Source organism: Salmo trutta, chromosome 26 (genome assembly GCF_901001165.1).
Source record: "Salmo trutta chromosome 26, fSalTru1.1, whole genome shotgun sequence".
NCBI classification, from domain to species: Eukaryota; Metazoa; Chordata; class Actinopteri; order Salmoniformes; family Salmonidae; genus Salmo; species Salmo trutta.
In genome coordinates, this window is record NC_042982.1 from 47,823,471 (window position 1) to 47,838,528 (window position 15,058).

At 44.9% G+C, this 15,058-nt stretch overlaps 1 protein-coding gene across 1 annotated transcript; it reads left to right on the forward strand.

Annotated features, from left to right (window-relative positions):
* Nucleotides 1–887: 887 nt before the first annotated feature.
* On the forward strand, nt 888–13,910 carry LOC115163867 (F-box only protein 40). The gene is made up of 5 exons (XM_029716079.1): nt 888–947; nt 1,652–1,986; nt 7,543–7,657; nt 7,769–9,229; nt 13,364–13,910. The coding sequence occupies exons 2-5, from the start codon at nt 1,664–1,666 to the stop codon at nt 13,574–13,576; spliced, it is 2,112 nt and encodes a 703-aa protein (XP_029571939.1). The 5' UTR covers nt 888–947; nt 1,652–1,663; the 3' UTR covers nt 13,577–13,910.
* Nucleotides 13,911–15,058: the final 1,148 nt, after the last annotated feature.

The window sequence follows — 15,058 nt, forward strand, 5'->3', positions numbered from 1 at the left end:
ATATTAGTGAATACCCTACTGATGGTATATTATTATTATATTAGTGACTACCCTACTGATTGAATAGTGTTATTATTACCTTTCATTTAATTAAATCCCTATCTTAAAAATACTGTGACAGTATATAAGGCAAGGAAGCAATACCGTCCTCATTTAGATTGGGGCTCATGTTGTCTCCAATTTTTGAGATTCTCAAATATATTTAATATCTTTCACACGACTTAATTACGGCTGTACCGTTTACACCTTGATTCTGTGAATGATTTCTGACAACGTCTCTGTGTTAGATTAGAAAACTGATTTGGTGATGACCGCTTTATTCTGCAGCTGGCGTTCTCTTTCAGTGTTTAGAAGTCCACACAAAGACATGATGTTGAGATGCTTTGCTTTGAATCTGAGAACTTCTAGTGGATTTTATAGCTTGTTAAAATTAACTCAAACACCACTAGTGACATCTGCTGGTATAGTGCTGTAGGAGACGAGTCCATTCAGCAGGTACAGTATAAATACATGTGACCTCAAAACAAAAATACATTTTCCACGAAGAAACAAGAACACAATACAAGGCCAATTCTATGTTGACACAGAGAATGAATGTTATCTGCTTTATTGCATACAGCTATTACTGTCTTTGATAATTACTTAATCTGAAGTCATCACGGCTTATTAAAACAGGCCATACAACAGACTATTGATTATTGATTGATTATTGGTCAATTAACACTCCACGGACACTAGTCTAGTGGTATCGGAGCCAGTAACTTGACCTTGTCTGTCAAAGGCTTAGTACCAGTGCTCTGTCACACTGGCCTGTCAACCCCTCTGGCTGGCTATTTATAACGCATAGACACACTGCAGAAGCTGATCAGAAAGGTAGGACAGTAGTCAGAAGTGCTTACAAACATAACCCAGACTGACAGACAGAGGAACACAAAGAGGCACAGAGGGTGAGCGGGGATATTTTGCTTATTTTTTTCTGTTGAATTTTGATATGAAATATTACCATGCAATATTTTGGTACTTTGCTGCACTACTATCCTAAGAAGATGTGTTGCTTGTTTCTATGAGCAAGAGTGAGATGAATACTGTTTTAAAGTGGTCAAGTACAAGAGATTTGGAGAAGATAATAGGAATCATTCAGGAGATGTGAAGATCATGCCCATGATCTTAATTAAGAGTTTGCAACTTCCTGTTTGCTGTGGAGGATATACAATGTAATACTTGTTATTGTCTCTGTCAGTGGAGGCTGCTGAGTGGAGGATGGAATGGCATCAAACACATGGAAACCCATTTGTTTGATGTTTGTTTATACCTTTCCACCCATTCCGCTCTTCCAATTACCACGTGCCCATCCTCCCCAATTAAGGTGCCACCAGCCTCCCGTGGTCTCTGCCTTTCGGTTCCAAGTATACGTTCCCATTGACCTATTTTCATTGGTTTACTTTTTCAGATGGTGAAATTCTTCTGAACTAATAATATTTGTCCATATGGTGAGTGTATTTGATAAGATCTCGGCGTCAAACTACACAGTTAATCATCAAACTACAAAGTTCACCAACCTCATACTGTAGGATATTCAACATGACGATCAAAAACGCCAAAAAAAACTGTATTCCTGACACTGATGCAAAACCTCTCTCTCCCTCTGTAGGTGAAAGGCAGTATGCCCCCAGAGGGGCTTCATCAGCACTGTGAGAGGTGTTACAGCCTCCACTGCCAAGCCCCCGTGAACACCTCTGTCTCCTGTATGGTGATTAAGTGTCATCTACATTGTGGCGCTGCCTTCCACAAGTGTAAGGAGGAGGAGCACCAGTTGCTATGTCCCAATGAGACGGTCCCTTGCCTCAACGTTGACTACGGCTGTCCCTTCACCATGCTCCGCCACAGGCTAGCCAAGCACCTGGAGGTCTGCCCTGCTAGCACCATCATCTGCTCCCAGCAATGGATCCGCTTCCCAGTGGCAGATACAGACTCTTACATCCACAGGTGTGCTGTGGTGCTGTGGTATAATGTGCTCTGGTGTGGTGTAGTGTGGTTGTGTTGTGTTGTGTGGTGTGGTGTGGTGGTGTGGTGGTGTGTGGTGTTGTGTGGTGTGGTGGTGGTGTTGTGGTGGTGTGTGGTGTGGTGGTGTGGTGGTGTGTGGTGTTGTGTGGTGTGGTGGTGGTGGTGTGGTGTGGTGGTGTGGTGCTCTGGTGTGTGGTGGTGGTGTGGTGCTCTGGTGTGGTGTGGTGGTGGTGGTGTGGTGGTGTGGTGTGGTGGTGTGGTGTGGTGGTGTGGTGCTGTGGTGTGGTGCTCTGGTGTGGTGTGGTGGTGGTGTGGTGGTGTGGTGGTGGTGTGGTGTGGTGGTGGTGGTGTGGTGTGGTGGTGTGGTGCTCTGGTGTGGTGTGGTGGTGTGGTGTGGTGGTGTGGTGCTCTGGTGTGGTGTGGTGGTGGTGGTGTGGTGTGGTGGTGTGGTGTGGTGCTCTGGTGTGGTGTGGTGGTGGTGGTGTGGTGTGGTGGTGGTGTGGTGGTGTGGTGCTCTGGTGTGGTGGTGTGGTGCTCTGGTGTGGTGGTGTGGTGGTGGTGGTGTGGTGGTGCTCTGGTGTGCTGGGGTGTGGTGGTGTGGTGGTGTGGTGGTGGTGGTGTGGTGGTGTGTTGGTGTGGTGGTGGTGTGGTGGTGTGGTGGTGTGGTGGTGGTGTGGTGTGGTGGTGTGGTGTGGTTGTGGCGTGGTGTGGTGGTGTGGTGCTCTGATGTGGTGGCGTGGTGTGGTGGTGTGGTGGTGTGGTGCTCTGGTGTGGTGTGGTGTGGTGTGGTGGTGTGGTGCTCTGGTGTGGTGTGGTGGTGTGGTTGTGTGGTGCTCTGGTGTGGTGGTGTGGTGCTCTGGTGTGGTGGTGTGGTGTGGTGGTGTGGTGCTCTGGTGTGGTGGGGTGGTGGTGTGGTGGGGTGTTGTGGTAGTGTGGCGTGGTGGCGTGGTGGTGTGGTGGTGGTGTGGTGGTGTGGTGTGGTGGTGTGGTGCTCTGGTGTGGTGTGGTGGTGGTGTGGTGCTCTGGTGTGGTGTGGTGTGGTTGTGTGGTGTGGTGTGGTGGTGTGGTGGTGTGGTGCTCTGGTGTGGTGGTGTGGTGGTGGTGTGGTGTGGTGGTGTGGTGCTCTGGTGTGGTGTGATGTGGTTGTGTTTTGTGGTGGTGTGGTGCTCTGGTGTGGTGGTGTGGTAGTGTGGTGTAGTGGTGGTGTGGTGGTGGTGTGGTGGTGGTGTGGTGGTGGTGTGGTGTGGTGGTGTGGTGTGGTGCTCTGGTGTGGTGTGGTGGTGGTGTGGTGCTCTGGTGTGGTGTGGTGTGGTTGTGTGGTGTGGTGTGGTGGTGTGGTGCTCTGGTGTGGTGGTGGTGTGGTGTGGTGGTGTGGTGCTGTGGTGTGGTGTGGTTGTGTTGTGTAGTGTGGTGGTGTGGTGCTCTGGTGTGGTGGTGTGGTGGTGGTGTGGTGGTGGTGGTGTGGTGCTCTGGTGTGGTGGTGGTGGTGTGGTGGTGGTGTGGTGTGGTGGTGTGGTGGTGTGGTGTGGTGTGGTGGTGTGGTGTGGTGGTGTTGTGTGGTGTTGTGGTGTGGTGGTGTGGTGTGGTGGTGTGGTGGTGTGGTGGTGTGGTGCTCTGGTGTGGTGTGGTTGTGTGGTGCTCTGGTATGGTGTTGTGGTGTGGTGGTATGGTGTGGTGGTGTGGTGGTGTGGTGCTCTGGTGTGGTGTGGTGTGGTGCTCTGGTGTGGTGGCGTGGTGTGGTGGTGTGGTGTGGTGTGGTTGTGGTGGTGTGGTGTGGTGGTGTGGTGGTGGTGGTGGTGTGGTGGTGTGGTGTGGTGGTTGTGTGGTGGTGTGGTGTGGTGGTGTGGTGCTGGTGTGGTGCTCTGGTGTGGTGGTGTGGTGGTGTGGTGTGGTGGTGTGGTGCTCTGGTGTGGTGGTGTGGTGGCGTGGTGGTGTGGTGGTGGGGTGGTGGTGGTGTGGTGTGGTGGCGTGGTGGCGTGGTGTGGTGGTGGTGTGGTGGTGGTGTGGTGGCGTGGTGGTGTGGTGGTGGTGTGGTGTGGTGGTGTGGTGCTCTGGTGTGGTGGTGTGGTGGTGCTCTGGTGTGGTGTGGTATAATGTGGTGTGGTGTGGTATAATGTGGTGTGGTATAGTGTGGTGTGGTATAGTGTGGTGTGGTATAGTGTGGTGTGGTGTGGTATAATGTGGTGTGGTATAATGTGCTGTGGTGTGGTATAATGTGCTGTGGTGTTGTGGTGTGGTGTGGTATAATGTGGTGTGGTGTGGTATAATGTTGTGTGGTGTGGTATAATATGGTGTGGTATAATGTGGTGTGGTGGTGTGGTGTGGTATAATGTGGTGTGGTGTGGTATAATGTGGTGTGGTATAATGTGGTGTGGTGTGGTATAATATGGTGTGGTATAATGTGGTGTGGTGGTGTGTTGTGGTATAATGTGGTGTGGTATAATGTGGTGTGGTATAATGTGGTGTGGTGTAATGTGGTGTGGTATAATGTGGTGTGTTATAATGTGGTATAATGTGCTGTGGTGTGGTATAATGTGCTGTGGTGTGGTATAATGTGCTGTGGTGTGGTATAATGTGCTATGGTGTGCTGTAGTGTGTTGTGGTGTGCTGTTCTGTGGTATGTTGTGTTTTGCTATGGTGTGATGTATTTGTATTTATTATGGATCCCCATTAGTTCCTGCCAAGGCAGCAGCTACTCTTCCTGAGGTTTATTATGGATCCCCATTAGTTCCTGTCAAGGCAGCAGCTACTCTTCCTGGGGTTTATTATGGATCCCCATTAGTTCCTGTCAAGGCAGAAGCTACTCTTGCTGAGGTTTATTATGGATCCCCATTAGTTCCTGTCAAGGCAGAAGCTACTCTTCCTGAGGTTTATTATGGATCCCCATTAGTTCCTGTCAAGGCAGAAGCTACTCTTGCTGAGGTCCACCAAAAATAAGACAGTTAATAAAATTACAATACATTCACAACAGAGTTCAAAACACACCAAGAGTGTACCTTAGGCCCCTGCTCCGCTAACACATATCTACAGCACAAAATCCATATGTACGTGTGTGTATAGTGCGTATGTTATCATGTGTATGCTGTTCCATATTTGTACTATTTTCTACATTGTAGAATAATAGTGAAAACATCAAAACAAGGAAAACAAATATGGAATCATGTAGGGACCCAAAAAGTGTTAATTAAACAAATAAACATATATTTTATATTTGAAATTCTTCAAAGTAGCCACCCTTTGCCTTGATGACAGCTTTGCACACTCTTGGCATTCTCTCAACCAGCATCATGAGGTAGTCACCTGGAATGCATCTCAATTAACAGGTGTGCATTGTTAAAAGTTAATTTGTGGAATTTCTTTCCTTCTTAATGTGTTTGAGCCAATCAGCTGTGTTGTGACAAGGTAGGGGTGGTATACAGAAGATAGCCCTATTTGGTAAAAGACCAAGTCCATATTATAGTAAGAACAGCTCAAATAAGCAAAGCTAAAAACGACAGTCCATCACTTTAAGACATGAAGGACAGTCAATACGGAAAAGTTTCTTCAACGCTCACTTTACAGAATTCAAAATTACAATGCTTGTCTTTCATAATTTCATCAGTAATACTTGGATGTGTAGTGCCAGACTTATTTGCCATTATTTTAGCCTCATCCCTCTCAACCATACTATTTCTCGATTCCTCATCAATCCACGGGGATTTAACAGTTTTTACAGTCATTTTCTTAATGTGTGCTTATTATTAACTGGAATAAACTATTTCATAACTATGTCAAATGCAGCGTCTGGTTGCTCCTCATTACACACCACAGACCAACAAATATTCTTTACATCAACAACATAGGAATCACTACAAAACTTATTGTATGACCTCTTATACACTATATTAGGCCCAGCCTTTGGAACTTTGGTTTTCCTAGACATGGCTAATATATTGTGATGACTACATCCGATGGATCTGGATACTGCTTTCAAACAAATTCCTGCAGCGTTAGTAAAGATGTGATAAATAGATGCTGATGATTTCATTCTTGTGCTGTTTGTAACTACCTTGGTAGGTTGACTGATAACCTGAACCAGGTTACAGGTTCTGGTTACAGTTTAAAGCTTTTTCTTGAGTGGGCAGCTTGATGAGAGCCAGTCAATATTTAAATCACCCAGAAAATATACCTCTCTGTTGATATCACATACATTATCAAGCATTTCACCTATTATCCAGATACTGACTGTTAGCACTTGGTGGTCTATAGCTGCTTCCCACCAGAATGGTCTTTGGGTGAGGCAGATGAACCTGTAGCCATATTACTTCAACAGTATTTAACATAAGATCCTCTCTAATCTTTACAGGAATGTGGTTCTGAATATAAACAGCAACACCTCCACCATTGGCATTTCTAGCTTTTCGGTAGACGTTATAACCATGTATTGCTACCACTGTATCAAAAGGTATTATTTAAGTGAGTTTCAGAGATAGTCAGAATATGAATGTCATCTGTTACTAGCAAGTTATTAATTTCATGAACCTTGTTTCTTAGGCTACATATGTTAACGTGGGCTATTCTGAGCACTTTTCTGGGATGGTTGATTGTTTTCATTGCTTTACAGAGAAGTTAGCAGAAGTAGACATGCTCATGTTATTTATGTTAGTGCAGGGTGAGCTGCACACAGTGGACTTCCTACTAGGGCACACCACCTCAGTGCTAACAGTATAAATCTGGTTCATAGGTACATGACTGCTGCATACAATAGCTGTAGGATCAGCAGAGGCATTCAGGGCAGTTAGAGGGACATAAATTAGGTTACTTACATTGTGACATCCAATGCCTCTGGTATAATGTACATTTGCTGAAGAATTATGACAATTCAGCGACACAATGGTATGGATTAGCTGAGCTGGTCTTGGGTCATTGGTATGCTGTGTGGTGGTGTGCTGTGTTGTCATGAGTTGTGGTGTGTTGTGGTGTGCTGTGTTGTGTTGTGTTGTGCTGTGCTGTGCTGTGGTGTGTTGTGCTGTGGTGTGTTGTGTTGTGGTGTGGCAGTGTGTTTCGGTGTGTGGCAGTGTGTTATGGTGTGCTGTGGTGTGTTGTGGTGTGTTGTGTTGTGCTGTGGTGTGGTGTGGTGTGTTGTGGCAGTGTGTTGAGGTGTGCTGTGGTGTGGTGTGTTGTGGTGTGCTATGTTGTGGTGTGTGGCAGTGTGTTGTGGTGTGCTGTGGTGTGTTGTGGTGTGCTATGTCATGTTATGTTATTGTGTGTACTCCCACTGGGCACAGACGTCAATTCAATGTCTATTCCACATTGGTTGACGTTAATATCATTGAAATGACATGGAAACAGCGTTGCTTCAACCAGTGTGTAATTCAACCAGTGTGTGCCCAGTGGGCTGTGTCACAATTTAAGATATTGAAAACTGAATAACCTAATGAATACTGGGACAGAGACAGATTGGGTTTTAAAGATTCAGATCAACATAGAGAAACAAAGACACTGAAAACATATTGATGATTCTGCTGCACCTGAACGTTTCCACGGTCTTTGCTACAGGACCAGCCTGGCTGACCCTGAGAAGCAGCTGAACGTGTCCATGGCCCTGAGAGACCAGGAGCTCCTCTTCAGATGCCTCAAGATGAAGACCGTCTTCCCTGAGCTGATGGAAAAGGTAATGCGTCCTGCTGTGATTTCTTTTTACATATTTCTGATAATATTTTGTTAATAGTTTAGTAAAGTTTTCTGCATCAAACTGGCGAGCTTTGTTGTCTTCTTTCTGAAGATGGAAGCAGAACCTGCTCAGAAAGAGATAGATGTAGGGGTCACCAGCTCTGCAGGTGAAGGTTGCAGTTCATTTGATCCCAGTGAAGCAATGGAGGATGGAGATAATGGTTATGGAGATGAGATGGAGCTGGAGAAGGAACTGAGTCAGGAAGAGAGGGAGGCCTTGGCCAAGAACAAGGACGTGGCCACTCTCCAGAATTACAGCTCCTATGAGGCCATGTTCAGAAAAGAGATGAAGGGATGCCAACAAACCGTCAAAAACATGGAAAAGAAGTTCAATCCCGGTGATGGTGAAGAAGAGAAAGCATTTAGCTTGTCAAATGGTCATGGAGAGCTGGATGGATCATCCAAGGAGTGCCAGGAGAATGGAGCCACTGCATGTGCTGTAGACGTCACCAGATCTGGCCTTGCACCGTGGCAGGACGGGGTCATGGAGAGACTGCGTAGAGAGGTCACCACTGCAGACTACAACATGTATTTGGCCCACCATGGAGCTATGCTGATCAACTTTGGTCAGCTTGCCGCCTGCACCCCAAGGGACAAGGACTTTGTTTACGGAAAGCTGGAGCCCATAGAGGTTCAAACTGTCAGAACGTTCAACGTTCCCACGAGCTACCGGCCGAAACGGATTCACATGCACGACCCTTGGTCACCGATGGTCAACAAAAGTGTTGACACGTCAGATCTAGGCGTGTCCGTAGAAGATCTTCCGAAGTGTGATGAAGTCAACGCAACTTTATTGTGCTTCTTGGAGAAAGAGCTAAAGGGTCACAACATCTCAGAGGGTGGAGGAGAAGACGGCTTCTATGTACACATTGGAACACAGACTTACAACATCCCATCTGCTCCGTTCAAACAGGAAGCCTCGCTGGCAGACATCATCCCAGACCCACACAAAGGCCTCTATGTCCAGATCCAAGCTGAGGACATCACCAGAAGACACAACTTTACCAACTCTGCCTTTAGTTACCTCTGTGGCCACATCTTCCGCCGCGATGAGTACCACACTCACTTCAAGAACGTGCACTTGGACATCCAGTCCTGCCTGAACGGCTGGTTCGAGCAGCGCTGCCCTCTAGCATACCTAGGCTGCAACTACAGCCAGAGGAGGTTCCAACCCGTAGGTCAGAGAGCCACGGTCACCTACCGCCAGGATCTCAGCACCTTCAGCCTCAAACCAGAGGGCCCCTCGATGCTGTCCGACTCTGAGAAGACCATCAGCATCGCCTCTGACAGGAAGCATCCCCGAAAGCTGGACCCATTGAGCAGACTTCCCTTTGAGATCCTCCATCACCTGGCAGGGTTCCTGGACAGCTTTAGTCTGTCTCAGCTGTCCCAGGTGTCCCAGTTGATGAGGGAGGTGTGTGTCACACTGCTAGAGGAGAGGGGGATGGTCTATCTGAAATGGGAGAAGAAGACCTACTCCCATGGAGGGTCTTCATGGAAATGCAGAAAAAATGTGAGTACTTTGCCTGAAAAAAATAATAATTAAGGGATGGAAATCATCCCTTTTTGTGTTATTACATTGTTTTGTCTTGTACTATCTGGTATAGAGTCCATGGTCATTAAATGTAAATGAAACACCAACATAGTGTCTTAACAGGGCGTTGGGCCACCACGAACCAGAACAGCTTCAATGCACCTTGGCATAGAGCCTACAGGTGTCTTAATAGGGCGTTGGGCCACCACGAACCAGAACAGCTTCAATGCACCTTGGCATAGAGCCTACAGGTGTCTTAATAGGGCGTTGGGCCACCACGAACCAGAACAGCTTCAATGCACCTTGGCATAGAGCCTACAGGTGTCTTAATAGGGCGTTGGGCCACCACAAACCAGAACAGCTTCAATGCACCTTGGCACAGAGCCTACAGGTGTCTTAATAGGGCGTTGGGCCACCACGAACCAGAACAGCTTCAATGCACCTTGGCATAGATTCTACAAGTGTCTCAAACTCTTTTGGAGGGATACGGGACCATACGTCCACGAGAAATTCCATAAGTTGGTGTTTTGTTGACGGGGGTGGAAAACGCTGTGTCAGGCGCTGCTACAGAATCTCCCATAAATGTTCACACACGCACACCATTTAAATCCCCATATTCTCCCCTCTTTCAAAGTCACTGAGATCTCTTCCTCTAGCCATGGTAGCCAAAATAACTGGCAACTGAGCATTTTATACATGACCCTAAGCATGATGGGATGTTAATTGCTTAATTAACTCAGGAATGACACCTGTGTGGAAGCACCTGCTTTCAATATACTTTGTATCCCTCATTTACTCAAATGTTTCCTTTGTGTTGGCAGTTACTTGTTTATACTGTATGCAGTACCAGTCAAAAGATTGGACGCACATTTTTACTATTTTCTACATTGTAGAAGACATTGTGAATACATCAAAACTATGAAATAACACATATGGAATCATGTAAGTAGCCACCCTTTGCCTTGATGACGGCTTTGCACACTCTTGGCATTCTCTCAACCAGCGCCATGAGGTAGTCACCTGGAATGCATTTCAATTAACAGGTGTGCATTGTTAAAAGTTCATTTGTGGAATTTCTTTCCTTCTTAATGCACTTGAGCCAATCAGTTGTGTTGTGACAAGGTAGAGTTGGTATACAGAACATATCCCTATTTGGTAAAAGACCAAGTCCGTATTATGGCAAGAACAGCTCAAATAAGCAAAGAGAAATGACAGTCCATCATTACTTTAAGACTTGAAGGTCAGTCAATACGGAACATTTCAAGAACTTTGAAAGTTTCTTATTATGGCAAGAACAGCTCAAATAAGTAAAGCTAAAAATGACAGTCCATCATTACTTCAAGACATAAAGGTCTGTCAATCTGGAAAATAGATGCTTCACAGAGTTCAAGTAACAGACACATCTCAACATCAACTGTTCAGAAGAGACCTCGTGAATAAGACCTTCAAGGTCGAATTGCTGCAAAGAAACCACTACTAAAGGACACCAATAAGAAGAAGAGACTTGCTTGGGCTAAGAAATACAGATTTAAATGCATTCCAGGTGATGACCTCATGAAGCTGGTTGAGAGAATGCCAAGAGTGTGCAAAGCAGTCATCAAGGCAAAGGGTGGCTACTTTGAAGAATAAAATATATTTTCATTTGTTTAAGACTTTTTTGGTTACTACATGATTCCATGTGTGTTATTTCATAGTTTTGACGTCTTCACTATTATTCTACAATGTAGAAAATATAAAAAATTAAGAAAAACCCTTGAATGAGTAGGTGTGTCCTAACTTTTGACTGGTACTGTGGCAGTTGTAGCTTCCCTGGGCGAACCCACATTCAGTGCCCCCCTGCCTAGTTCACTAACTATCCCAGGCAGTAGCCTGCCTAGCTCACTAACTATCCCAGGCAGTAGCCTGCCTAGCTCACTAACTATCCCAGGCAGTAGCCTGCCTAGCACACTAACTATCCCAGGCAGTAGCCTGCCTAGCTCACTAACTATCCCAGGCAGTAGCCTGCCTAGCTCACTAACTATCCCAGGCAGTAGCCTGCCTAGCTCACTAACTATCCCAGGCAGTAACCTGCCTAGCTCACTAACTATCCCAGGCAGTAGCCTGCCTAGCTCACTAACTATCCCAGGCAGTAGCCTGCCTAGTTCACTAACTATCCCAGGCAGTAGCCTGCCTAGCTCACTAACTATCCCAGGCAGTAACCTGCCTAGCTCACGAACTATCCCAGGCAGTAGCCTGCCTAGCTCACTAACTATCCCAGGCAGTAACCTGCCTAGTTCACTAACTATCCCAGGCAGTAGCCTGCCTAGCTCACTAACTATCCCAGGCAGTAGCCTGCCTAGTTCACTAACTATCCCAGGCAGTAGCCTGCCTAGCTCACTAACTATCCCAGGCAGTAGCCTGCCTAGTTCACTAACTATCCCAGGCAGTAGCCTGCCTAGCTCACTAACTAGAATCAGATTGCCCACTCCGACAAGGTTAATTGACCCACAGTCCCACACAGTCAGATGATATCATTGACGTGACGTGCAAATGAGCGATAGAAAACCGATGTCACCATTCTGATTTTTTTTGTGCGGCCGCCCCGTGTCGCCCGTGCCGTCTATACCTATATAACCCGCCACTGACTGTATATACATATATATATATAAATAAAATACATACATATATACACAACAACAACATAACAACATTTCCTATCTCTATCCCCACCCAACCCATCCCCTCCAGAAGTAGGCAGGCTTATAGTCTAAAGTCTATGTTAGGACCAATACTGGTGGAAGTAGGCCTATTCGTCCTGCCATAGACTTTCATTGGAAAGTGAAAGGCAGAATGAACATGTCACTGGTTCTAAACAATACTGTTGTTGTTTGGTCACATCACATGATTTAGTTCTGTCTACTGACCCACCAGGTGGTTAGGTCCGTCAGTCACTGTGTGATAGCATAGTTACCAGGTCACCCTAATATGACCGCCCAGCCCTATACGGCATCCAGCCACATTCTCTACATCTCTTCTGGACAGAGAAATGGATCCAGCCTGGTCTGAGGGTTGCTTCCCAATCGGCACCCTATTCCCTGTAACCTGAACTACTGGACTACATAGGTAATAGGTTGCCACTTGGGATACAGCCTAAATCTCAGTCTTGTCCCAACAGGAACCCTATTCCCCATATAGAGCTATGGGTCCTGGTCAAAAGTAGTGCACTATGTAGAGAATAGGATGCCGTTTGGGATGCATTTCTAGTCCTATGACAGCTGTTGCATTGTAAAGAGCCCCCTGACTACTCCCTGCATTCCTCTCAGACACGATTATGAGTTGAATTACCCATCGCAGTGTTTGGCACCAACCAATCAGAGAGAGAAAGAGAGAGCCTGTCTGTGTGTCCACGGGACAAAGGGCATGCCAATGATATCAGTGGTCTGGAATGCCACCAAGCCCTTGTTGCCAGTCAGCTCTGCCACACTAACGACTCAGTTATCTCATAACTGTCTCCAGCTCAAATGCTACCCTTGTCCCTTTGTAGTGCATTTGTTTTGATCAAGACCTGTAGCGCACTATTGTAGGGAATAGGATGCCAACTGGGATGTACATATAGACAACAGGTTGCTAGGCAGGAAATCCATACACATCAACAATGGGAACAGTATAAACCTGCATACGGAATAAACAGGATGTTGTTACCAATGAAATAGAGCTTCATATCAAGATGTACCATGCATCAGAACTTAGTATACTACAATTATATTATATATATATATATTATATACAATTATATTTTACTAGGAGTTTGTTCCTGACCACGTGGCTTGAGAGGTCATAGAGTTTTTCCTGGTCAGATCACATTGTCAGGAAAAATTCCTTGACCCACTCTAATACTCTGTGTAATAAAAAACATTCTCTCTCTGTCTCTGTCTCTGTCTCTGTCTCTGTCTCTCTGTGTCTCTGTGTCTCTGTGTCTCTGTCTCTGTGTCTCTGTGTCTCTCTGTCTCTCTGTCTCTCTGTCTCTGTGTCTCTGTGTCTCTGTGTCTCTCTGTCTCTCTGTCTCTCTGTCTCTGTGTCTCTGTGTCTCTGTGTCTCTGTCTCTCTGTCTCTCTGTCGCTTTGGTTTCCTAAGGTATGGGAGTTTAGCAGTCTGTTTTCCAAGGTGGACAGGTGGTGCTTTGACGATGTCCCCTCCATGTCTGAGCACCTGAAGGTCTGCCCTTTCTACCAGAGAGAGGAGCTCAGTATGCCTGTAAAACTAGCCAGTATGGAGGGGGCCAGAGAGAGACCCCAGAGCCTACTGGACCTGCTCCAGGAGTATGACCTGCCTTTAGCAGACCAATGACATTATCAGGAATTGGCGGTAGGTAACCTAGCAGCTAAGGAGTTGGACCTGTAGCCGAAAAGTCACCGATTTGAATCCTGGACCGGGCACTCGATTGATCTGAGGGGTGCTGGCTTTAAATCCTAAGAACAATTCCCTTCCGTTGGGCCTTGGAGCAAGGCACTGCACTGCAGCTTGACCCTGTGCTCCTCTCAACTGTGTGCATGTGATGTATGCTACCTGGGGAAAAAGAGCAGAAGACTACGGTCCCTTAATAAACCATGTAGAAACAGTCTGTAAGAGCTTACTTACAATTAATCACTGTTACTAAATTTGTAAATGTCAAAAAGCAATCTCTACAAAGTAATTCATGCATTTATAAACACTATTTTAATGATTTATAAATGATTTATAAACACTATTTTACATTATTTATAAATATTTATAAACACTATTTTACATATTTAATAAATTGTTTATAAACACTATTTTACATTATTTATAAATGATTTATAAACACTATTTTAATGATTTATAACTATTTATAAACACTATTTTACATGATTTATACATGATTTCAAAATTATTTATGATGATTAATAAACACTATTTTATTGATTTATAAATTATTTATAAACACTATTTTAATGATTTATAATTAAATATAAACACTATTTTACATGATTTATAAATGATTTATAAATGATTAATAAATCCTATTTTACATGATTTATAGGATAATGAATACGGTGTTTGATCATAGTATGTTAACAATTTGTAAATTATTAATAATGTACCACTAGGTTGTTTATAAACTAGTTATTGTCATCTCATAAGATTATTTAGAAAGTATTTGTTAATTTTTATGTTATTTAAGTAGGCAAGTCAGTTAAGAACAAATTCTTATTTCAAATGACGGCCTAGGAACAGTGGGTTAACTGCCTTGTTCAGGGGCAGAACGACAGATCTTTACCTTGTCAGCTCGGGGATTCAATCTTGCAACCTTTCGGTTACTAGTCCAACGCTCTAACCACTAGGCTACCTGCCCCCAAGTTAATGGTTGATTAATGGTTTGAATCACCATTTATACACATATTTATACATTTATTTACTGTATATGTGTCATAAATGGTATATTTATTGATTGTTAATGAGTGCAGTTGTAAATGTGAGTATATGCACTTACTAATACCTCAGTTGATAATTCATGTAGAGCCTTATAAACTATGTAATTATTCTAAATAAATTATTTTAATCCCGTAATAACCCTAAAGCGCCAGAGGTTGGAACCAGTTCAGGGATTTTCTTTCTCTGAGGAACAGATTCAGAACCGGGAACGAAAGTGATATATAGTGTTCCGGAACAGAAACTTTATTTTAAAAGTATGGGAACCGGTTAATAACATTATGTTACGTTCAATCCCACAATAAAGACAACAAAGCCCACTTTGTCACTCATATGTATTCAAGTCTTTATCTGCCAGCTGAAAATATTTGCCAGTAT

Bases quoted from the DNA above. Each gene is read 5' to 3' on its own strand.
- LOC115163867 (XM_029716079.1), top strand. From the start codon at position 1,664: ATGCCCCCAGAGGGGCTTCATCAGCACTGTGAGAGGTGTTACAGCCTC. The intron at 7,658-7,768 runs GTAATGCGTCCT...TTCTTTCTGAAG, and splicing joins TCCCTGAGCTGATGGAAAAG to ATGGAAGCAGAACCTGCTCA. The intron at 9,230-13,363 runs GTGAGTACTTTG...TGGTTTCCTAAG, and splicing joins CATGGAAATGCAGAAAAAAT to GTATGGGAGTTTAGCAGTCT.